This window comes from Palaemon carinicauda, chromosome 11, assembly GCF_036898095.1.
Source record: "Palaemon carinicauda isolate YSFRI2023 chromosome 11, ASM3689809v2, whole genome shotgun sequence".
Taxonomy (NCBI): Eukaryota; Metazoa; Arthropoda; class Malacostraca; order Decapoda; family Palaemonidae; genus Palaemon; species Palaemon carinicauda.
Genome location: NC_090735.1, coordinates 103,602,855 through 103,629,564, shown reverse-complemented (window position 1 = coordinate 103,629,564; position 26,710 = coordinate 103,602,855). Strand labels below are relative to the sequence as shown.

Sequence of the window (26,710 nt, the reverse complement as noted above, 5' to 3'; positions counted from 1 at the left end):
ATCCACTCCCTTTCGTAGGTTCTCGTCTGCCACCCACCACTCGAAGTCCGCTCGTTCCGCAGACCCCATGGGGATCAGGATGTCCGGGGAATCGAGTCCTTGACTCCACCGAGACTTGAGTCGCCACTGAAGGGATCTCATTCTGAGGCGACTGTTGGGAATGAGACGGGTCAGAGAGGAGAGGTGGCCGAGGAGACGAAGCCACGATTGGGCTGGGAGTTCTTCTCGATTGAGGAAAGGTTTCGCAACCTTCCTCAGCATTGCTATCCTTTCGTCTGATGGGAAGGCTTTGTGGAGATTGGTGTCTATGACCATGCCTAGATATACCAGTCTCTGAGAGGGCTGCAGAGAGGACTTCTCGAGGTTTACCACGATCCTCAGATCCTGGCAAACTTCGAGGAGCCTGTCTCGGTGGCGAAGAAGGGACGCCTCCGAGTCTGCCAGGATCATCCAGTCATCCAGATAGAGAAGGAGACGGATGCCGATCCTGTGTGCCCACGAATAGATCAGGGTGAACACTCTAGTGAACACCTGAGGTGCTGTGGAGAGACCGAAACACAGCACCTTGAACTGGTAGATCTTGTTGTCTAGGCAAAATCTCAGGTACTTCCTTGAAGACGGATGGATTGGGATCTGGAAGTACGCGTCCTTCAGGTCCAGTGTGCACATGAAGTCTCGTGGTCTCACTGCAAGCCTGACCGTGTCTGCCGTCTCCATGCTGAACGGAGTCTGCTTGACAAACCCGTTCAGGGTCGAGAGGTCGTTGACTGGTCTCCAGCCTCCAGACCCCTTTTTCACAAGAAAGAGTCGACTGTAGAAGCCTGGGGACCCGTCCACGACCTCCTGGAGAGCGTCCTTCTCAAACATGGTCTGGATTTCGGCCCGGAGGGCCTGCCCCTTTGCCGATCCCATGGCAAAAGAGCTCAACGACACTGGATTCGCTGTCAGGGGAGGTAGAGATGCTGTGAACGGGACGCGATACCCTAGAGAGATCACGGAGATCGTCCAGGCATCCGCCCCGAGTTGCTGCCACCTTGTTGCGCAACTCTGAAGGCATCCCCCCACTGGTGGACATGCAGGGGGATTGCCAACCCTAGCGCTTCCGGCCTCGGCCGGTACCTCTAGGGCTTTTGCCTCCCCTGGAGGACTTCTTGCCCCTCCTGCGCTTGGCAGGAAAGGGCCTAGACACCTTGGGCTTCGCTGCTACGGTCGTCTTCTTTGTGTCCTTGGCAGGACGGGGCTGCTGGGCTGCAGGAGGCTTGTAGGGCCTCGATGTCAGGGCCCTATGGATGAGGGAATCCTGGTTGGATTTCCTCCACCTCTCGGCAGTGAGCTCCACGTCCTTAGGCTCGAACAGACTCTTACCGAGAACGGAAGAGTGTCTGAGCCTGCTAGACTCCACGCTGGGAACCTTATGGTGGAACCTCTCGGCCACAGCGTCCCGGCGCTTGAGAATCGTGTTGGCCCACAAGCTCGAGACTTGGTGGGACAGAAACTCAATGGTCCGTGTGCCTGAGAGAAGAAAGGTTTCCAGCGCTTTCCTGGTGTTTTCCTTGGAGAGGTCCTCGGACCGCACCAGGATGCCCAGAGACCCCAGCCAGATGTCGAGCCATGAAGTAGCCTGCATGGCGCACTTGATGACCTTCTCCTGGCTCTGGATCTCAGTGGCTGAGAGGGACACGTGCCGGTTGGAGAGTCTCTCAAGAGGGACTCCCCCTGCGAGTTCTTCCACGGAGTGATGTAAGGGAAGACTCAGCGAAGACTCCTCGAGGATCTCAAAGTACCTCCTCTGATGGACTCGAGGAGGAGGGAGGAGCTTATTCCCAGCACTCGATCTGCTGGAGGAGGCAAGCTCCGCGAGCTAGCCCTCGATCTTGTCCCTGGCACTCTTCATCCCTTGGGACCAGGGCAAAGCTGCACTGGCCCTCGAGGGTTTCTGAGTACCATAGACGCGATCCAGAACCGTGTCCTTCCCTTCACGAGGTGGGACCTCAGGGTCTGGGATCCCATTTAGGTTCCTCATGAGGGTCAGGACTTGCCAGAACGCATGCTCTGACTCCTGGTGCTCTCCTCCTGACGGACTTGCAGCGAAGTCTCCCGTCCCCAGGGGCTCTTCCTGGGGGAACACGTGGACATCCTCGACGGCTCTAGACTGTTCCTGCCTGATCCTAGCCGACGATTTGGGAATCGTCTTAGAGTCCTTAGGCTCCCTCCTGGGCGGGATACAGGACTCGAGAAGCTAAGGAGGCAGGTCCTTCTCCACCTCAGGACGAGGAGACCTCTCGGGAAGAGGAGGAACCTCCTCCATTGGTGCGATGGGGGAGTATTCCTGCTCGACCGACTCTCCTGAGGAGGGGTAATCCTCCTCCGCAGGGGAGGGCGAGAAGGTCTGAGAGGGAGTAGGAGCCTTGCGTAAGGATCTGCACGGGGACAGCATAGGCCTCGGAGGAGGATCCACGGGAGAGACTCCTCTCTTCCTCTTCAGGGGGGAGGAAGCTGCCACTGGCTCGCGACCCGAATCAGAGAGGGCTGGCTTAATCGCCCGCACGAGAGCTCTGAGTAGGGTGTCGAACCAGGGCTGCTGACTGACAGCAGCACTGTCTGACACTCCCTCTGGAGGGAAGGGGATCGAGGGATCCCTAGGAGGAGTCGACAAACGAGGGTTCGCCTGCAGGGCTGAAAGAGAAGAATCCCTAGACCTGTCCGGGGAGCGCTCCCCCTCTGGCGAGCGCGCTGGTCTGCGCTTGCGGGGAGGGGAGCGCGACAAGGAAGAGTTCGCCTGTCGGCGATCGCGCTGGGGCTCGTGTATTGGGCCCGGAGCAGGGTCGCGCGTGGATGGATAGCGCGATGCTGGAAAATCGCGCGCGCGCACACCCGCGTGGGCGCGCAGGTGGATGGTCAGGAGCGATGGCGCGCTGGCGACAGAGCGGGTGCGTGAGCGCGGGGGCGCACAGCAGCTTGAGCGGAAACATGGTCGCGAGAGCGCGTAGACGATGGTGTAGGCGTGCGGCGATCAGGAGCTGGAACAGGAGGGGGCCGAACGCGCGGGCGCGCAGCGACTTGGTGCGGCTCCGAAGGGCGCGAGATAACGGGGGCGCCTGAGCGCGTGTCCGGGAGAACAAGCCGAGGGCGCGTTAGTGCTGGAGCAGGGTCGCAAGAGGATTGGTGTCGGTCTGGAAGAACCGGTCTACTCGCCTGTGGGCGCGCTGGCGATCGTGGCGCGCATAGCGCACATCAGGGTCAGGTCGCACCGGGGTTCGCTGCTTTGGAGGTTGCGCGGTGCGAGTCGCGTGAGGGCGCTCTGCAGTTATTTGGGCAACCGTAGTTGTCTTAAACACAGGCACGGGGCGTGTAGCAGGAACAGGGCGCAATATTGGAGCGGCCGTGAGCGCCTGTGCGCTGACTTGGCAACCTCTGGGGCGACGCGTGGTCGCGTTGGAGAGCGCGTGGGCGCTGGTGCAGGAACTGCGCGCGGACGCGTATCGCGAACCTCCCTAGGTGGGCGCGATGGGTCCAAAGCGACACGTGGGCGCGTTGGAGTGCGCGTGAGCGCTGGAGCTGGAATCGTGTCGCGTCTATCCCACGAGGGGCGCGACGAGTCCGCAGGAACCTGAGGGCGCCTGTGCGCCAACTCAGGAACCTCCTGGACCCCGCGCGATGAAACAGGAACTGGGGGGCGCCGAGGCGCTGGAAGGCGCAGGAGGCCGCTGGGGCATCGGTGGACGCGTAGGCGCCGTATCAGGAACTGGCCGCGTGTGCGCAGGTGAGCGCGGCGGCGCTATATCAGGAGCAGGGCGCGTCTGCGCAGTTGGGCGCATGCGCGCTACTAAAGGAACTGCTGGAGGGCGACGGGGCGCCGACGGGAGTGGGCGTGCAGGGGAACTCTGGCGCGAAACAGGAACAGCGGCGCGAACGCTGAGGCGCTATGTCAGGAACATCAGGAACGACAGCAGGAGGGTGCGCAGGCGGAGCCTTACGCTTAAGGGCGAGAGGCGCAGTTTCGCGCTCAGGTCCCTGAGACCCCAAAGGGCCTGGAGATTGCGCAGTGGCAGTCTCAGGAGGCGCGTAAAGTGCGTCAGCAGCTTTGGATGTAGAAGGTCTGGGCGACAGTTCACCTTGTCTCGAAGGACGACCATCCTCCGAAGGGGATCGCGAACGATCCCCGGAGAGGTCTAAGTTGGTAGCAGGCAGGACAGGAGAGCGGCGAGTCGTCTCCTCCGCAGAGGACTGTGGTGACGACCATCCGAAGAGGCGCCTCCTAACCCCTTTAAAGGGGGAAGGAAGGCCTCTACGGCGAAGGGGAGGACGAGCCTTCCGCCTTATACGCCCACGAGGGGCCGTGGGATCAGCAGGCTGACCATCAATGGGCCTCCGAAGAGGCGTCTCTACCAGAGAACTCCCCCGAGAGGGAGTCTCAACGGAAGGAGAGACCGTGGGACTAAGCTCCTCCCTCGAAGTATGTTCGGAGGGGGAGACAGAGCCTTCCGCTACCGCAGCCACAGGAGCGGGTGTTTGGCCAGACCCATGGGATGTTTCCGACACAACAACGTCAACCACAGACAGAGGATCTATCTCCGCTGAAGTTGACGATTGTTCGGCGGCCGCACCCCGTTTGATCATGTCAAACAGGACTTCCTTGGAGGGCGAACCCTGCAGTCCCAAGGAAGCCCAAAGCTGAAAAAGATCATTATTAGAAACAACTACCTACTCCAAGGGGGAAGGGGCAGCCGCCTCGCTATAGGAGGCAACAACCTCTCCCTCACCACGGGATCGGTTAATGACATCAACAACATTACGGTCTACGCTACCACTCGCCGGCCTCTCGGAAGAGGCCGCCCGAGCGGGAGCTTCGGAGGAGGAAAGGGCGGCGGAAGAAGAAGACCTGGGATTTTCTCTCTTCCGAGAAGCCTCGGAAGAAGAAAGATCCCTTTTAGCCTTCTTCTTACGTCGCCGGGCAAACCTCTCCCACTGGGAGGTAGACCACTCCCTACACTTAATGCAAAAGTTAGACCTATCACACCGTTGGCCCCTACACTGAGGGCATAAGGCGTGAGGATCCGTTTCCACGGCCGACATAAAGGTCCCACAAGGGCGGCCGGGAAGTCCAGGGCACGTACGCATACCGAGTAATAGAGGCCAACTTCACACACACACTGAAAAGAAAAAGCTAACAAAATTATGGCAGTCAACAGAGAGGAGAGCGCTGACAGGTCTGTCGTCTCTCCGAGCCAAAAGTAAAGTGAGCTAATCACCTGTGTGTGTGAGGGGGGAGGGGTAGCTAGCTACCCCTCCCTACCCCCCGCTAACTAGCGGTGGGGTAGGAAACCCTCGTTAAAACTTTATGGCTCGTCATTCAGCTAAGCTGAAGTAATTACCCCATGTAAATAGCGTGGTTTGTATTTCAGTTACGGAACAAAGTCTGTTTATACTGCTGATACCATCAACTCAACTAGCGAAAACTCTGAAGTCAGAACGAGGAGCAGCAGGTAAAAAATATGAGGGAAACTCTTTAGAAAAATTCTCATGAGTTTCTGAAAGTTATTCCCTTCCTTTTACAATCTCTATCCTAGGGAGAGAAGTCTTGATTCTTAGGAATCCACTCCTTATGATTCTGAATTCAGACCTCAATACTTAGAGGTTTTAATTCTAGTTCTCACAACCAAGAGCTAGCCCAGCAGGCCTTGGTCCGAGAATATATCTTTCTAGTTAAGATTTACAGTGAACCCTCGTTTATCGCGGTAGATAGGTTCCAGTCGCGGCCGCGATAGGTGAAAATCCGCGAAGTAGTGACACCATATTTACCTATTTATTCAACATGTATATTCAGACTTTTAAAACCTTCCCTTGTACGTAGTACTGTTAACAAACTACCCTTTAATGTACAGAACACTTAATGCATGTACTACAGTACCCTAAACTAAAACAGGCACAAATATTAAAGGTGATTTTATATCATGCATTTCCTAAACATGCTAAAAAGCACGATAAAAAATGGCAACCAATGTTTTGTTTACATTTATCTCTGATCATAATGTAGAAACAAACTGGAGGTAGAGCTTTGCTTATTACCCAGACATATTTCCCATACTTTTCCCTTAGAACTACATCACATCTTCCTACTTTAGATATATATATATATATATATATATATATATATATATATATATATATATATATATATATATATATATATATATATATATATATATATATATGTATATATATATATATATATATATATATATATATATATATATATATATATATATATATATATATATATATATATATATATATATATATATATGTGTGTGTGTGTGTGTGTGTATATATATATATATATTTATATGTATACACATATACATACCTACATATATACATAAATACATGCATACATATATATATATATATATTACTGTATATATATGGGTTATGGAAAAAATCCGCGAAGTGGTGAATCCGTGATGGTCGAACCGCGAAGTAGCGAGGGTTCACTGTATTTCTTAATATAGCGCCTGGAGCAACAATAACTTAACACTAGACGTTCATGGTCTGGTAGACATCAAAGTCTATTGTCATAGGTAGCGAAGCGTCCACCCCGACGCTGAAGCGTCCACACTGATGCTGAAGCGCCCACACTAGCGCTGAAGCGTCCACACTGACGCTGAAGCGTCCACACTGCCGCCGAAGCGTCCATACTGCCGCCGAAGCGTCCACACTGGCGCTGAAGCGTCCATACTGATGCTGAAGTGTCCATACGGACACTGAAAGCGTCCACACTGACGCTGAAGCGTCCACACTGACACTGAAGCGTCCACACTGACGTGGCGCTTCGCTCCATTCCATCGACGTTCCGTTTCCGTTGCCGCACCGTTCCGATGACGCTTCGCCGGCTCTGCTGCCTGGCGAACGTCGGCGCGTCTGCATAGACTGATACTAGGTGCTATGAGCAGTCGGTTTGCGTTGAGCAGGTAATCGAAGTAAAGCATCCACTTTCCCCCACCATTGAACATTGTGGTTGGTAGGCCGCCTGTGCGACAACGAGTCCTCACCGTTAAAGACACGTCGCCTGTGCGACCGTGTCAAAGACCGGAATCGAGACACCCAGCCGCACTGTTAACGGCCGGCTGAAAAGACTGCATAAACAAAGATAGATGCTGTTTCATGCCTAACTACAAAGATCAAGGATCAACCTTAGGCGAAACGTATTCAGCAATATCTTCGTCGATCCATAGCGCTTGCCACTGTCGAGAGACGACACCCATCAGGTGGAGGTGGCGGCACTGCGTCTGCGCCGCATGAAACGTAACACACGCATAACACATTTAATTTTGTTTTCAGCTTAGCGCCTTTGAAAACACTAATACCTCGCTTTATCTATAGCGAGGGTGAGCGTTCTGGTGATCAACAGAAAACGCTCGAGAGGACTTCAGTTCGGGTCTTAAAAGACTGTAACGCCTGGTTACCCTCTCGATTCCTTTCGCCGTTCGACTTAACTTCTCCCCTGGGTCCGGGAGCTCGACAGAGGTCTAAGGCTAGGATAACGACAGGTCCGAATAGAAGCACTCTCCACTGAATAAAATTCACTGCACAATTTATCACTAAAAAATTTGCACTTTACTCTTTGGCACAAAGATAGTTTCATAATTACCTGAAAACCAAAGTATGCACTCTCTCAAATGAAATGAACTCCGCAGGGAGAGACTTATAATTCTGTCACTGGACTATTGTTTGAATGGGAATGCAAAAGTACCGAATCCCATATACAGTAAATGTAACAAAATATTAAATATCAAATATTACCTTAATAGATATAATATTTATAAATTGAAATAAACCCTTAAATTAAGGGGTTCCAATAAAAGATGAATCATCACTCGCATCATTGGAACATCTACGAACAATTTTAGTATTCCGAAAACCACCAAAGCAACAACGATACATAGAATCGCGCGCTACGACAATTGTAAAGAATACTGCATCGTATAAAATAAACTGAACTGTAACTTCCTTTAATCTCTGACTAAGGAAAAAATACTGAAAGGACCAATTAATTGTAAAATAAAATGTTCCTTTTATAAAGTACAATTTAAAACTTGAGAAGTAAGAAGAAAGTACGGTAAATTTACAGTTTCATCCATTATGGGGAAACTGGAATAAAAATATATTTGTTGCATCAGAAATATTGTAGTTCCAACGAATTTAACGTTTATTTTGACCGCAAACCATCCGATTTAGAGATTTACTATGTAATTGGAGTTAAAACAACAAGTCCCAGAATGCAGAAAGACCCTACTTCATCCCAACAATAATGGGGGACACCAGGTGGGAACCGGGGTTTTGGGTGGGGGAGGGCGTCAAATGATATTTGCAATAAATGAATACTTATCCTTCCACCACCCCTCCCCTACCCCCCGCTAACTAGCGGTGGGGTAGGAAACCCTCGTTAAAACTTTATGGCTCGTCATTCAGCTAAGCTGAAGTAATTACCCCATGTAAATAGCGTGGTTTGTATTTCAGTTACGGAACAAAGTCTGTTTATACTGCTGATACCATCAACTCAACTAGCGAAAACTCTGAAGTCAGAACGAGGAGCAGCAGGTAAAAAATATGAGGGAAACTCTTTAGAAAAATTCTCATGAGTTTCTGAAAGTTATTCCCTTCCTTTTACAATCTCTATCCTAGGGAGAGAAGTCTTGATTCTTAGGAATCCACTCCTTATGATTCTGAATTCAGACCTCAATACTTAGAGGTTTTAATTCTAGTTCTCACAACCAAGAGCTAGCCCAGCAGGCCTTGGTCCGAGAATATATCTTTCTAGTTAAGATTTACAGTGAACCCTCGTTTATCGCGGTAGATAGGTTCCAGTCGCGGCCGCGATAGGTGAAAATCCGCGAAGTAGTGACACCATATTTACCTATTTATTCAACATGTATATTCAGACTTTTAAAACCTTCCCTTGTACGTAGTACTGTTAACAAACTACCCTTTAATGTACAGAACACTTAATGCATGTACTACAGTACCCTAAACTAAAACAGGCACAAATATTAAAAGTGATTTTATATCATGCATTTCCTAAACATGCTAAAAAGCACGATAAAAAATGGCAACCAATGTTTTGTTTACATTTATCTCTGATCATAATGTAGAAACAAACTGGAGGTAGAGCTTTGCTTATTACCCAGACATATTTCCCATACTTTTCCCTTAGAACTACATCACATCTTCCTACTTTAGATATATAGATATATATATATATATATATATATATATATATATATATATATATATATATATATGTATGTATATATATATATATATATATATATATATATATATATATATATATATATATATATATATATATATATATGTGTGTGTGTGTGTGTGTATATATATATATATTTATATGTATACACATATACATACCTACATATATACATAAATACATGCATACATATATATATATATATTACTGTATATATATGGGTTATGGAAAAAATCCGCGAAGTGGTGAATCCGTGATGGTCGAACCGCGAAGTAGCGAGGGTTCACTGTATTTCTTAATATAGCGCCTGGAGCAACAATAACTTAACACTAGACGTTCATGGTCTGGTAGACATCAAAGTCTATTGTCATAGGTAGCGAAGCGTACACCCCGACGCTGAAGCGTCCACACTGATGCTGAAGCGCCCACACTAGCGCTGAAGCGTCCACACTGACGCTGAAGCGTCCACACTGCCGCCGAAGCGTCCATACTGCCGCCGAAGCGTCCACACTGGCGCTGAAGCGTCCATACTGATGCTGAAGTGTCCATACGGACACTGAAAGCGTCCACACTGACGCTGAAGCGTCCACACTGACACTGAAGCGTCCACACTGACGTGGCGCTTCGCTCCATTCCATCGACGTTCCGTTTCCGTTGCCGCACCGTTCCGATGACGCTTCGCCGGCTCTGCTGCCTGGCGAACGTCGGCGCGTCTGCATAGACTGATACTAGGTGCTATGAGCAGTCGGTTTGCGTTGAGCAGGTAATCGAAGTAAAGCATCCACTTTCCCCCACCATTGAACATTGTGGTTGGTAGGCCGCCTGTGCGACAACGAGTCCTCACCGTTAAAGACACGTCGCCTGTGCGACCGTGTCAAAGACCGGAATCGAGACACCCAGCCGCACTGTTAACGGCCGGCTGAAAAGACTGCATAAACAAAGATAGATGCTGTTTCATGCCTAACTACAAAGATCAAGGATCAACCTTAGGCGAAACGTATTCAGCAATATCTTCGTCGATCCATAGCGCTTGCCACTGTCGAGAGACGACACCCATCAGGTGGAGGTGGCGGCACTGCGTCTGCGCCGCATGAAACGTAACACACGCATAACACATTTAATTTTGTTTTCAGCTTAGCGCCTTTGAAAACACTAATACCTCGCTTTATCTATAGCGAGGGTGAGCGTTCTGGTGATCAACAGAAAACGCTCGAGAGGACTTCAGTTCGGGTCTTAAAAGACTGTAACGCCTGGTTACCCTCTCGATTCCTTTCGCCGTTCGACTTAACTTCTCCCCTGGGTCCGGGAGCTCGACAGAGGTCTAAGGCTAGGATAACGACAGGTCCGAATAGAAGCACTCTCCACTGAATAAAATTCACTGCACAATTTATCACTAAAAAATTTGCACTTTACTCTTTGGCACAAAGATAGTTTCATAATTACCTGAAAACCAAAGTATGCACTCTCTCAAATGAAATGAACTCCGCAGGGAGAGACTTATAATTCTGTCACTGGACTATTGTTTGAATGGGAATGCAAAAGTACCGAATCCCATATACAGTAAATGTAACAAAATATTAAATATCAAATATTACCTTAATAGATATAATATTTATAAATTGAAATAAACCCTTAAATTAAGGGGTTCCAATAAAAGATGAATCATCACTCGCATCATTGGAACATCTACGAACAATTTTAGTATTCCGAAAACCACCAAAGCAACAACGATACATAGAATCGCGCGCTACGACAATTGTAAAGAATACTGCATCGTATAAAATAAACTGAACTGTAACTTCCTTTAATTTCTGACTAAGGAAAAAATACTGAAAGGACCAATTAATTGTAAAATAAAATGTTCCTTTTATAAAGTACAATTTAAAACTTGAGAAGTAAGAAGAAAGTACGGTAAATTTACAGTTTCATCCATTATGGGGAAACTGGAATAAAAATATATTTGTTGCATCAGAAATATTGTAGTTCCAACGAATTTAACGTTTATTTTGACCGCAAACCATCCGATTTAGAGATTTACTATGTAATTGGAGTTAAAACAACAAGTCCCAGAATGCAGAAAGACCCTACTTCATCCCAACAATAATGGGGGACACCAGGTGGGAACCGGGGTTTTGGGTGGGGGAGGGCGTCAAATGATATTTGCAATAAATGAATACTTATCCTTCCACCACCCCTCCCCTACCCCCCGCTAACTAGCGGTGGGGTAGGAAACCCTCGTTAAAACTTTATGGCTCGTCATTCAGCTAAGCTGAAGTAATTACCCCATGTAAATAGCGTGGTTTGTATTTCAGTTACGGAACAAAGTCTGTTTATACTGCTGATACCATCAACTCAACTAGCGAAAACTCTGAAGTCAGAACGAGGAGCAGCAGGTAAAAAATATGAGGGAAACTCTTTAGAAAAATTCTCATGAGTTTCTGAAAGTTATTCCCTTCCTTTTACAATCTCTATCCTAGGGAGAGAAGTCTTGATTCTTAGGAATCCACTCCTTATGATTCTGAATTCAGACCTCAATACTTAGAGGTTTTAATTCTAGTTCTCACAACCAAGAGCTAGCCCAGCAGGCCTTGGTCCGAGAATATATCTTTCTAGTTAAGATTTACAGTGAACCCTCGTTTATCGCGGTAGATAGGTTCCAGTCGCGGCCGCGATAGGTGAAAATCCGCGAAGTAGTGACACCATATTTACCTATTTATTCAACATGTATATTCAGACTTTTAAAACCTTCCCTTGTACGTAGTACTGTTAACAAACTACCCTTTAATGTACAGAACACTTAATGCATGTACTACAGTACCCTAAACTAAAACAGGCACAAATATTAAAAGTGATTTTATATCATGCATTTCCTAAACATGCTAAAAAGCACGATAAAAAATGGCAACCAATGTTTTGTTTACATTTATCTCTGATCATAATGTAGAAACAAACTGGAGGTAGAGCTTTGCTTATTACCCAGACATATTTCCCATACTTTTCCCTTAGAACTACATCACATCTTCCTACTTTAGATATATAGATATATATATATATATATATATATATATATATATATATATATATATATATATATATATATATATATATATATATATATATATATATATATATATATATGTATATATATATATATATATATATATATATATATATATATATATATATATATATATATATATATATATATATATATATATGTGTGTGTGTGTGTGTGTATATATATATATATTTATATGTATACACATATACATACCTACATATATACATAAATACATGCATACATATATATATATATATTACTGTATATATATGGGTTATGGAAAAAATCCGCGAAGTGGTGAATCCGTGATGGTCGAACCGCGAAGTAGCGAGGGTTCACTGTATTTCTTAATATAGCGCCTGGAGCAACAATAACTTAACACTAGACGTTCATGGTCTGGTAGACATCAAAGTCTATTGTCATAGGTAGCGAAGCGTACACCCCGACGCTGAAGCGTCCACACTGATGCTGAAGCGCCCACAATAGCGCTGAAGCGTCCACACTGACGCTGAAGCGTCCACACTGCCGCCGAAGCGTCCATACTGCCGCCGAAGCGTCCACACTGGCGCTGAAGCGTCCATACTGATGCTGAAGTGTCCATACGGACACTGAAAGCGTCCACACTGACGCTGAAGCGTCCACACTGACACTGAAGCGTCCACACTGACGTGGCGCTTCGCTCCATTCCATCGACGTTCCGTTTCCGTTGCCGCACCGTTCCGATGACGCTTCGCCGGCTCTGCTGCCTGGCGAACGTCGGCGCGTCTGCATAGACTGATACTAGGTGCTATGAGCAGTCGGTTTGCGTTGAGCAGGTAATCGAAGTAAAGCATCCACTTTCCCCCACCATTGAACATTGTGGTTGGTAGGCCGCCTGTGCGACAACGAGTCCTCACCGTTAAAGACACGTCGCCTGTGCGACCGTGTCAAAGACCGGAATCGAGACACCCAGCCGCACTGTTAACGGCCGGCTGAAAAGACTGCATAAACAAAGATAGATGCTGTTTCATGCCTAACTACAAAGATCAAGGATCAACCTTAGGCGAAACGTATTCAGCAATATCTTCGTCGATCCATAGCGCTTGCCACTGTCGAGAGACGACACCCATCAGGTGGAGGTGGCGGCACTGCGTCTGCGCCGCATGAAACGTAACACACGCATAACACATTTAATTTTGTTTTCAGCTTAGCGCCTTTGAAAACACTAATACCTCGCTTTATCTATAGCGAGGGTGAGCGTTCTGGTGATCAACAGAAAACGCTCGAGAGGACTTCAGTTCGGGTCTTAAAAGACTGTAACGCCTGGTTACCCTCTCGATTCCTTTCGCCGTTCGACTTAACTTCTCCCCTGGGTCCGGGAGCTCGACAGAGGTCTAAGGCTAGGATAACGACAGGTCCGAATAGAAGCACTCTCCACTGAATAAAATTCACTGCACAATTTATCACTAAAAAATTTGCACTTTACTCTTTGGCACAAAGATAGTTTCATAATTACCTGAAAACCAAAGTATGCACTCTCTCAAATGAAATGAACTCCGCAGGGAGAGACTTATAATTCTGTCACTGGACTATTGTTTGAATGGGAATGCAAAAGTACCGAATCCCATATACAGTAAATGTAACAAAATATTAAATATCAAATATTACCTTAATAGATATAATATTTATAAATTGAAATAAACCCTTAAATTAAGGGGTTCCAATAAAAGATGAATCATCACTCGCATCATTGGAACATCTACGAACAATTTTAGTATTCCGAAAACCACCAAAGCAACAACGATACATAGAATCGCGCGCTACGACAATTGTAAAGAATACTGCATCGTATAAAATAAACTGAACTGTAACTTCCTTTAATCTCTGACTAAGGAAAAAATACTGAAAGGACCAATTAATTGTAAAATAAAATGTTCCTTTTATAAAGTACAATTTAAAACTTGAGAAGTAAGAAGAAAGTACGGTAAATTTACAGTTTCATCCATTATGGGGAAACTGGAATAAAAATATATTTGTTGCATCAGAAATATTGTAGTTCCAACGAATTTAACGTTTATTTTGACCGCAAACCATCCGATTTAGAGATTTACTATGTAATTGGAGTTAAAACAACAAGTCCCAGAATGCAGAAAGACCCTACTTCATCCCAACAATAATGGGGGACACCAGGTGGGAACCGGGGTTTTGGGTGGGGGAGGGCGTCAAATGATATTTGCAATAAATGAATACTTATCCTTCCACCACCCCTCCCCCTATACCCCTATCTAGCCCTACTGGGGGGGGGCTTCGCCCCCCCCCGCGACCCCCCTTAAGGTCACAGTGATTTTCAGGGCACTACTGAACCTAAGAAAACCCACCTAACCTAGCATAGGGGCCCTGTATCCCTACCTAAGCCTACCGGGGGGGGGGCTCCGCCCCCCGTGCGACCCCCCCTTAAGGCCTCAGTGATTTTCGGGACACTACCGAACCTAATACAACCACCTAACCTAGGGCCCTGTACCCCTACCTAGGCCTAGCCCCTGCAAACCCCCCCCCCCCCCCCCCCCTTACAGCCACTACCTAACACATCCATCAAACCAAATCCAAAGTGATGGTACTGCTGTATACATCGTTATACTATCACCATTATAATATACTCTATAAATTAATGAAGCTTACCTTAAACTGTTGGTTCATAAAGATGTGCTGCTGCTTTGAGGAAAACGTGAAGCTGTTGGGAAGGTTCCTTGGCATGCAGGACAATTTTTATTTTGTAAAATTAAATTGTGTCTCTGGCACAAATGCACTAGTTTTTCAACAAATTCATTGTAAGTTAGGAAACAGTCAGGACAAGAAAATGGAATTTCAACTTCTTGTGCAACATGAGATGACGTGCTTTCTATGGTCTCCATGTCTAAGAACGAAATGAAATGCCTGGGAAGATAATGTATTGTCGCGCTGTTGTATTGTCGCGCTGTGATTGGCCAAACATGTATGACGTCATAGTGGACAGGCGCTGTGATTGGCCAAACGTGTAAGACTTCATAGTGGACTAGTTTGTCAGCGGATTATAGTGGTTACACGGCTCATTTAAGCAAATACAAGACACAGTCAACAATAACAACAGACTTAGAAAAATCTGGGAGGAAGACATGATTAGCGTGAGTTTGATCGTCGATATATAAAGAACTAGGCATTTGCGACAGATAATATTTTACAGAAATACTACAAAAGACTTGCTTTACTCGGGAAATATATTATTATAATAGATTTCCCATAATGGATGAAACTGTAATAATACCGAAAGTACTATTCATAAAATCGCTACAAAATATTGTAACATCGTAACGATACTGACTACTGCGTAACAAAAATAAACTGAACGCTAGTAAATCTTTGCAAACAGATCGAAGATTATCTAAAGAAAACTATTAAAAGGATAAAATTTTCTCAAAATAATTCTTTTAATTTAATTCATAACTTAATACTCTAAAAGCATATTCACTTATATTCTTTGTAAAAAGCAAGACAGACTTTTAGCCTACGGAAGAGGCTGTGACGTCATCAATGGTCGAAATGTTTACATTTCGCCCCTATGCTTTCGTGAGGTTTAAAATAGGATGAAAAACCTTCTAACCCTACCTTTTAAGTTATAAATACGTGATCACGGATCAAATAAAACAAATATGCGAAAGCCAAAACTCAAAAACGTTAATACATCACCAAATAACGTCCAAACAGAGTAAGAAAACAAGAGAGAATTTCCAATAGTTCAGCCAGCTATGGCGGCAGAGAAAATCTGAATTGGTTGAGTATAGTTCTACCTGTTGTACCGCGAGGGCGCTGGGGTACACCTGGCATATCTGCGCTAAGCTGCGCAAGAGATGTTGAATTTCCTGCTGAGGCGTCAGGGACTTTAGCCATTATATAACCAGTGGGTAAGTTTTATACTTAAAAAACACTGTTAATGTTAGCATGTTACACTAACATTGCTAATGGCAGTTCAATATTGCCGTATTTTTTCGTCGGTTTATTATACATCCAAGAAGGTAATGTATAGAGAAGAAAAGGCTTGTTTTACCATTAAATATCGATTCCCCATTATGTTTTTCCCACCCAAAACCCTAGTTCCCACTGGGGGTCCCCCATTATCATTGGATATAGATATATATATATATTTCTGAAATTATTCATTTGCGACGGGACGAGTATCATTTTCGAAGAGAGCAGAATTTTTCTATAGGAAAAAATAGATTTTTTCCCCAGGTTACATTACCCTGTAATACAGTAAAATAATACCGCATAAACCATTAGATTCCTTTAAGAAGTGTAATGAGTGTGTAGTGGGGAAGGAAGTAGTCGAACTGCTACTTATGTTTGCCATTGAAATGTAGGTCAAATATGTTTACTGCAATAAACATATTTCTTTCTTTCAGTTCGAAATGTTCCATCCGTAACTATAACTTTACCAAAACATCTGGTTCATGTAGTTGAATTGAAATTAAAATATCATGAAAGGCCATCATACCATGGATTGACAATTAACGCGGATTACGCCATATGATACTCGAAATCTGAACACGATCAACAAATCTTGTAGGTCCTGACCAGGATAACATCCCTTAAAGTAAAGTAAAATAACGTGAGTGACTTTACCCTTATGGTACCCTAGACATGGTTACTTACCCTCGACCAACGCCAGCCACATAACCCAAAGGTGCTGGCATGCCAATAAAGTTTTTCTTGCTTTTATTTAACAAAGCTCCTGGAGGAGTCGTCATTTTGCTGTTTTAAATTTGGATACGTAACCAACAATCAACTACCTAACACAAGAAATTCGCAACACTGAGTAAAGTGTAAACAAATACCATATTATTCTACGCCTGGATACATGACTATATGGTCTTATTTCATAGAGTAGAATTCAAGTAATTTGAGAATGTTTCTAATTTCTGATAATTTTCCTTCGGTAATACGTATTTTATATGCATATTATTCATATTTAAAATATTAACAGCTTTTATATTTCAAAAATGGATATGGAGTACGAATAATACGAATTTTTGAAAGCTTTTGCCAGAATGTGATTGCGTCCTCCTTTACCTAAATATAACTTATTTTCGATACAAATATTAAATTCTGATTGGATTCAAGATGCTATGCAGTCATCAGTATCTATTGTATCCAGCATTCATTATCTATTATGGAAAGTTAATACTTAAATTTCGTTACTTAACCTTCCAACAACAGCAGCTACTCTATTCGACTGCTGCTATCTTTTACAAATCAACTAATAATGAATTAGGTTAGCCAAATTTCCTAAAACATTAACGATTACCAAATAACATTAATGCAATGATAAAACATCTTACAGGCTGTATCAAGAATCTACAATTAACCTGTCCCCATAACCCCTAAAACAGAAATCATGACTTTTCACTGACTTGCCGGGGCATGGAGGTGAAGGAGAAACTCTTCCTCCACCTTCCCTGGAAAGTGTCTACTTGGTCCCCCTTACGAAAAAGTAGCAATTGAAAAATAATGGTATATATATATATATATATATATATATATATATATATATATATATACATATATATATATATATATATATATATATATATATATATATATATATATATATATATATATGTGTTAGAATAGGAAATGAAGTGAGCGATTGGTTTACGGTGAGAGTAGGGCTGAGACAGGGATGTGTGATGTCGCCGTGGTTGTTTAACTTGTATGTTGATGGAGTGGTGAGAGAGGTGAATGCTCGAGTGCTTGGACAAGGATTAAAACTGGTAGGCGAGAATGATCATGAATGGGAGGTAAATCAGTTGTTGTTTGCGGATGATACAGTACTGGTAGCAGACACAGAAGAGAAGCTTGACCGACTAGTGACAGAATTTGGAAGGGTGTGTGAGAGAAGGAAGTTGAGAGTTAATGTGGGTAAGAGTAAGGTTATGAGATGTACGAGAAGGGAAGGTGGTGCAAGGTTGAATGTCATGTTGAATGGAGAGTTGCTTGAGGAGGTGGATCAGTTTAAGTACTTGGGGTCTGTTGTTGCAGCAAATGGTGGAGTAGAAGCAGATGTACGTCAGAGAGTGAATGAAGGTTGCAAAGTGTTGGGGGCAGTTAAGGGAGTAGTAAAAAATAGAGGGTTGGGCATGAATGTAAAGAGAGTTCTATATGAGAAAGTGATTGTACCAACTGTGATGTATGGATCAGAGTTGTGGGGAATGAAAGTGATGGAGAGACAGAAATTGAATGTGTTTGAGATGAAGTGTCTAAGGAGTATGAGTGGTGTATCTCGAGTAGATAGGGTTAGGAACGAAGTGGTGAGGGTGAGAACGGGTGTAAGAAATGAGTTAGCGGCTAGAGTGGATATGAATGTGTTGAGGTGGTTTGGCCATGTTGAGAGAATGGAAAATGGCTGTCTGCTAAAGAAGGTGATGAATGCAAGAGTTGATGGGAGAAGTGCAAGAGGAAGGCCAAGGTTTGGGTGGATGGATGGTGGGAAGAAAGCTCTGGGTGACAGGAGGATAGATGTGAGAGAGGCAAGAGAGCGTGCTAGAAATAGGAATGAATGGCGAGCGATTGTGACGCAGTTCCGGTAGGCCCTGCTGCTTCCTCCGGTGCCTTAGATGACCGCGGAGGTAGCAGCAGTAGGGGATTCAGCATTATGAAGCTTCATCTGTGGTGGATAATGTGGGAGGTTGGGCTGTGGCACCCTAGCAGTACCAGCTGAACTCGGCTGAGTCCCTGGTTAGGCTGAAAGAAGTAGAGAGTAGAGGTCCCCTTTTTTGTTTTGTTTCATTGTTGATGTCGGCTACCCCCCAAAATTGGGGGAAGTGCCTTTGGTATATGTATGTATATATTTTATATATATATATATATATATATATATATATATATATATATATAATATATATATATATATGTGTGTGTGTGTGTGTCGGTCGGTCAGTCGGTCGGTCGGTTTGTATTAAAGCCAACTCTTCTTGTTGGCACGGGCCTTTCCCTTGGTCGACCCGTAGGTAACCTGCAATTTTGGAAGGTTGGTTGATTAATTAACCCTGGATAGGTACGGTGGGTCGTTTGCGACCCCGAGCGTCAAAAAAAAACAGGTTTTTCTCACCTGACTCACCCCTGTGACTGAATTTGTGGGTGATCGACCTGCAGGAGGTGTCTCCCCTACACGCTCTAGTAGTGTCCAGATGTGCATTGCTGTAGCTGTACTCCTTCCCCGATTTCTGAGACGCATCGGGGTCGTTCGCGTCCGAGTTTACCCTTCTGAGGTAGTTTGCATAATTATCAAAGTTATTACGTATTATGAAATTGTCGTAGAATGGTGCAACTTGTATAGGTTATCAGTTGTGGAAAGTCTTGGTGGATTGTTTGGCTACCATGTGCATGTTTTTTTTTTTAGTTAAAATGTCGTTCATCACCACGAGGACCATTTTACCGCGAGTGCCCCTTTTTCATTTTTTTTCATTTTTTTGCCAAGTCATTTTTCCGTAAGATATTGCCAAATAGTGTCGTAAAACTTTTGCTTGTTTAGTGTTGGAAAGTGTGTCTAGATGATCTGGCTACCCATGCATGACTTTGTTTTTGTCAGATACGACGTAGTTATTGGTATATTGGGTATTTAACTGCGGTTACCAATTTCTGTTTTTTTTTCAATATTTGTAAAAATTACTACGTAGTAAGGAATTGCCGTATATTATTCATTTTTTTTTCATGTTTATGTGTTAGAAAGTGTGCCTTGATGGTTGGGCTAACACGTGCATGTCTTTTTTTTTATCTGAGATGTCGTATATTAGAATGTCGGGCATTTTACCGCGAGTGTCCCTTTTTAATTCTTTTTCATTTTTTTGCCAAGTCATTTTTCCGTAAGATATTGCCAAATAGTGTCGTAAAACTTTTGCTTTTTTAATGTTGGAAAGTGTGTCTAGATGATCTGGCTACCCATGCGTGATTTTGTTTTTGTCAGATACGACGTAGTTATTGGTATATTGGGTATTTAACTGCGGTTGTCAATTTCTGTTTTTTTTTCAATATTTGTAAAAATTTACTACGTAGTAAGGAATTGCCGTATATTATTGATTTTTTTTTTCATGTTTATGTGTTAGAAAGTGTGCCTTGATGGTTGGGCTAACACGTGCATGTCTTTTTTTTTTTATCTGAGATGCCGTATATTAGAATGTTGGGCATTTTTCCGCGAGTGCCCCTTTTTATTTGTTTTGCATTTTTTTGCTTAGTCATGTTACCGTAAGGAATTGGCAAGTAGTGTCGCAAAACTTATATTTTTATAGTGTTGGAAAGTGTTTCTAGATGATCTGGCTACCCATGCCTATTTTTTTTTTAGCCAGATATGGCGTATATATAAGTATGTGTTCGATTTTCCTGTGATTGCCATTTTTTCGTTTTTTCCCATTTCTTTCAAAATTACTACGTACTAAGGAACTATCACAGAGTAATATTTCATTTATATGTTTATTTGTCGGAAAATATGCCTTGATGGTTTGCCTAGCACGTGGCTGAAATTTTTTTTTTCTGAAATGCCGTATATTAGAATGGCCATTTTTCCACGAGTGCCCCTTTTTATTTGTTTTGCATTTTTTTGCTTAGTCATGTTACCGTAAGGAATTGGCAAGTAGTGTCGCAAAACTTATATTTTTATAGTGTTGGAAAGTGTTTTTAGATGATCTGGCTACCCATGCCTATCTTTTTTTTAGCCAGATATGGCGTATATATAGGTATGTGTTCGATTTTCCGATGATTGCCATTTTTTCGTTTTTTCCCAATTCTTTCAAAATTACTACGTACTAAGGAACTATCACAGAGTAATGATTCCTCTAGATGTTTATTTGTCGGAAAATTTTGTTTACTTTTTTTTTGATTGAATATCATCAAATTTTTTTAGCTAAAATATTGTTTTACATTTTTTGTTCGATTTTATTTCCCTTCAAAAAAAATTTTTTGGGTCAGAATTTTAATTTTATAAACGTAAAATAATCGACAATTATCCAGCAACCCACCATACAATTTTTATGCATATCCAATAATAATTAGATTAGTAAATAACACCTTGAAATTGACATACCCTTCCTACATTTCAAGTGGCAGATTAGGGAGTCTGAGTCAGTGTGGTTGGCGGCCATTTTGTGGACATATCCGAAGCGTAAGCTGCCCTATCTATATATATTCTTGTTCCCTATAGAATTTGTGATATTTTGGTATATTTTTACCTGCATAAATATCATATTATATATTAAATATATGTATTTTTTTACGAAATTTCCAAGTACTCAAAAAATTACCTTTAGATATGGCCCCTGATATAAATGTAATTTACAAAATAATGAAGATTTTTTTACATATTTCTATTTTAGGATAACATATGTTTATTCCCTAAAAAAATTAGCCACTTCCTATTTCATTTGGGTACCCAAAAAAATTCATGAAATTTGGACAATTTTTTTTGGCCAAAAAAAGTTACCCTTTTTTTCTCATTTCAGATCTTCACCTCCATGGGTCTGACTTCATTCAAAATACATCAAGATGTGTCCTAAACATTCAAGAATCAATTCCTAAAAGGATTTGTGTATATATGTATAAACTTTTTTTTTATGAATTTTCATGTCAGGTCTTTTTTTTTTCTACTTAATTTTTTAAAATATTTATAATAAATAGTTTTTCTGCAGATGAGTAGTATTTATCTTTACAGTTGTTTTAAGCATTCATTGAAGTTTTTTTTGGCAAAAGAAAAAAGGAGGTTACTGCAAAAACTGATTTTTCAAGAATTTTTTTTGGCGTCGGGGTCGTTCGCGTCCGAGTATACCCTTAAAGGGGTGTCCGAGGACCGTACCTATCCAGGGTTAAGAGGGAATTTAAAGGGTATTTTAGTTGTAGAGACAGATGTGAACACGGTAAGGATAATGGTGGTAGTAGGAGAGGGCCATCATGTCACGGATAGTGGTAGTTAGAAAAGGGGGTGTAAGGCCTTTGAATAGTAGAAAAGGGTTGCAGGTGGGGTTGTCCAACCCTTTACTCCCTAGGGTCTCTGCGGAAAGATTTTAGTAGTAGAGTAAGTACGGAAATATACAGATGATGTGAATAGGGCCTTACGGTGAGGGGATGAGATGGTTGGATGAGAGATTGGTGGAGGTAGTCTTGTGAGCAATTGTCTGTGTCTCTATGTTTTCAAAAATTGCTTTTCCCAGTGTAGCTGCAGTCTGCCAGACTTGTGGCGAGTTAGTGTACATTTGTAGGTCACCCCTCAGCGGTGTTGTTTCCCTACATTCTAGTAGGTAGTGAAGGAGGGCCTGTTGCGGTATGACATCACAGTGTTTGCAGGGTCTTTGGTTATCATCCAAGATCTCCCAGTTTGCCTTGTATCCCAGTCTGAGCCTGTGCAAACATACAGCCTGGTCTCTTGGGGTGTATCTGTCTATTGGGGAAGGCTCTGACTCTGTGGCCCATTTGTACCATGTGGCAGAGGGAGAGCTATTCCCTATCCACTTGTGTAGCTCCCTGATTAGATTTTCTTTGAGATGTGGCTTTATTTTATTTTTAATCTGTTGCAGTGCAGGCTGTATGTGCACTTGTACATTTTCTATGTGCCTGGTGCTTTTGGCTAGTTCATCAGCCTTTCGCGTTCCCTGGTATCCCAATGTGACTGGGAATCCAGTTTAGAGTTACATGTCTGCCTCTTTCATTGTGCTGATACAATAGTGTTTTGATATCAGCCAGCAGGGCCTTGTTTTCTTTATTCTTTTCCTGTTGCAAGGCTTGCATTGAGGATCTTGAGTCAGTATGTATAACTACTGGTCATTCTTCATTTTCAATGGAGTAATGTAGTGCTTGTTTTACTGCGACAAGCTCTGTCTGCATGGTGGAAGCATTGTTGGATGTCCTCCAGCAGGCCGTGAGGTTACTGGAAAATACTGCAGCCCCAGCTATTTGGGTTCCAGGGTCTACAGTACTGTCAGTGTAGTAGGTCTGCGCCCCTGCTGTTTTCGCAATCCGGATTGCTGCCTGGGCTGCATTCCTAAGTTCCTCCATTGTGCAGTCTTCCTTTGCTCTAGGAAGCTTAGTGTACCTGAAAGTTGCAACTTCTTTCTTCCACGGTGGGATGTGTTGTGCGCCTTGTCCTGAGTCTGGGCTTAGTTGCATAATATCCTCAGCAAGGCCCAGGCTCTTTATGTTGTTACTATGGTCTTTGCCATAGGAGCTTGGAGTTTGAACCTCAGGGTGCTTTGATAGTTTCTCTCGTACTCTCTTTTTTGTTATCGAGTCTCTGTCTGAGAGGAACCTTTGCAATTGTGGATGCATTTCTCTGTGCGATACTGTCTTCAGGGGATGGCAGACCAGTTTCCATTATTGTGTTGCACAGTCTTGTCCATATGGGGGCTCCTAGCATGAGCCTCATGGCATTGTTTTGAATTACTTCTACTGAGGCTTTTTGGGTGTCTGTCAGGTTTGTTAGGATTGGAGCAGCATAGTCTACTAGCGTTCTTTTGAATATGCTCATTTGCTCCTTCATTTAGCTTAGTCATGTATCTCATGGCTGCCTGTCTGGCATCCGCTTTTTCCTTGAGATACTTGATTTCCTCCTTGAAGGTGAGTTGCTTGTCTATTACAACTCCCAGGTATGTGTAACTGTCCACCCACTCTAGGGGTTCTATTCCTATTGTGAGTGGATGCAGGGGGTTTGGAGCTTTTATTGTCATTGCCTTGGTTTTACCTATGTTTATTTTCAGTCCCAGCTCATTAGACTTTTGACTGATGTCATTCAGTGCTCTCTGCATTCTTACCATTCTGACTGGTCCTCGAGCTATTACACTTATGTCATACGCATAGATAAATATCTCTACTCCTTCAGGGAGTTGGAGAGAGGCTATGTTTTCCATGAGGATGTTGAAAAGGAGTGGGCTGAGAATCTCTCCTTATGGTGTGCCATTTCCCAAGTCGTGAAAAGCTGATATCACTCCTTGGAATTTGACTCTAGCTTGTTTTCCTAGCACATAGTTCTTAGTCCATGCTAGTAGATGACCTTTTACTCCTTTTATGGCCACTGATTGCAGCATTGCTGCTAGGCTGGCAAGCTCAAAGGCTTTTTCAAAGTCTATGAAGGCCATTGTTGCCTTCTTTTAATTAATACAGCTGAGAACGTCAGTAATGCATTCAAAAGTTCCAATTCCCTCCTGATATGCATATAGCTGTTTGTGTAGGGGGCCAATTTTATATTTCATTCTGTTTAGAACCATTTTTTCTCCTGTCTTTTCCATGCAAGATACTAAATCTATTGGTCTGGGATCCCTTGGATCATTTGGCTTGGGGATCAGCTGTGTGTCTTGTTGCCTCCAGGCTTGAGGCCTTGTGTGCTCAAGGTGTGTTCTGTTCATTAACCTTAGGAATGCGGTTTCTCCTGCTGGACCCGTGTGTTCGATCATGGTGTAGGTGATCCTGTCTGCCCTTGGCGCAGTGTCTTTTCCTGATTTGTGTACTGTTCTCAACTCCTCAATTGTGTCATCCTGTAGCTTGCAGGCTGTGTTAATTTCCTCCCACCTGGCTGGCGCCAGTTGCTCTTGTAGCATTCTGGTTTCAGGGGAGAGATTGCCTGATTGTGTTCTGTTTGCAAAGGCTGTTGCAATTCTTTCTCCCTCCTCTTGTGGGTGTGGGTGTGTTGCAACTGGTGTCTTCTTTTTTTTTCGGCTACTCTGTGTAGCCATTTCCATAACTCTGTGAGTGTTGTGTACTGTGACAAGTTTGTGCACCATTCCATCCATTTTTCTATTATTATTTCATGGATTCTTTGTTGTACATCATTTTTAACTGTTTGCAGTAGTTCTCTGTTTTCTAGTGTAGATCTTCTTCTGTAAACTTTTGTGACCCTATTGAGCCGTGTTTTAAGTCTTCTTACTTCTTGCCAGTTGTACCAGGAGTCCTTGTATGTGTAGTTTTCTCTTGCTGCCTTCAGGGGCATTGCTTTATTGGCTGCGTTGTGAAACGCATCAACTAGGCCTTTCTCTAGTTGATCTATGACCTCTAGAGGATTGTAGCTTACTGCCCATTCCTCTATGGCTAATTGAAAGCAGACACAGTCTGCAAGGTCTTGATTCCATATTAGTGGAGGTGGTGGAATTGGAGGTAGCTGTTGTATCTCCAATTCTGTTACTGTGGCAAAGTGGTCACTAATCAGGGTTGAGTGCACTTGCCATCTAGTTAGGTGTCTTATTCCTGTTGTAGCAAAAGTCAGATCTTGTCTGCCTCCTCTTAAGTGTGTAGGTTGCCCTGTGTTTAGAAGGGTGACTCCTTCAAATTCCTCAGGGCAAAGGCTATGTGCTCCCCTAAAGGGTTTTTCATTGATGGGGATGATGATATAGGATGGTGTGTATTAAAATCTCCACATATACGTGTTGGTGTTCTTTTTGCATGTGCATAGAGTTGTGTCAGTTGCAGCTCTGTTGTGTCTTCCATGTTTATTTTTCTGTATGTTGTATATGTCAACCTTTTGGTTCAGTAATGTTACTGTTACTGCCAGTGTCTCTACATTGGTACCACAAGGAATTGGGTTGTGTAACCTTGTTGTTGGTATTATTGTTCTAACTAATGTAGCTAAGCCTTTGTCTGTGCCTATCTGTGAGATGGTATAGGCATTGTAACCTGCAATTCTCAGCTTTTTTCTTGTTGTTAGGAATGTTTCTTGCAACCGGATGACATCTATCTCCACCGTTTTGCATACTGCAATTAGGGAGGACATTTTTGGCCTCACTCCGGCCGAGTTCCAATTAAGGACCCTTATTCCTGAGTGTATGTTGAAGAGTACTGTCTTGGGTCCCTTGGGGCGAAAACAATTGCCTTGACTTCTGTGGATGGGGTGGATGAGGTGAGGGTGGATGAGGTGAGGGTGGATGAGGTGATGGTGGATGAGGTGAGTGGGATGATGGGGATGGGTTCTGATGTGGCGGATGTGGAAGGTGCGGGTGATAGTGGAGATGGAGTGGAAGGTGTGGGTGTTGTGGCATAGGAGGTGATCTCCTGGATAGTATTAGAGGTGGGGGGCGGGGTAGCACTTGGGTTTAGAGAGGAAACCCATGAGAACTTTTTCAATGCTGGCTGCAATAGTGTCAGCACTGATTTTGCCAGTCACAGCCTGTGTGACAAGGTCAGTAAGTTTTTATCTAAGAACTGTAGTCTTGATGAAGATAGTTCAAGGCAGAGGTTTTGGGGCCTGAGGTGTGAAGGTTGGGGCTCTAGAGGAGGATCTAGCTCAGGAGCCTGTCCTGAGCTCCTCCTGAGAGTAGTACCTCTTCCTTGGCAGAGGTTTGGGAGCTGTCCTTCCTCTAGGCTTCTCTCTCTTCTCCTTGGGAAGGGCAGCAATTACCCTG

At 43.9% G+C, this 26,710-nt stretch overlaps 1 protein-coding gene across 1 annotated transcript in view; it reads right to left on the bottom strand.

The window, feature by feature from the left end:
- The window catches only part of Prp6 (pre-mRNA processing factor 6), a 120,666-nt gene extending 103,472 nt beyond the window's left edge, over positions 1–17,194 (bottom strand). The window contains exon 1 of the mRNA XM_068383228.1: positions 16,998–17,194. Coding sequence (XP_068239329.1) covers positions 16,998–17,092 — 95 coding nt within the window. The 5' untranslated portion in view covers positions 17,093–17,194. The remainder of the gene's footprint in view (positions 1–16,997) is intronic.
- Positions 17,195–26,710: the final 9,516 nt, after the last annotated feature.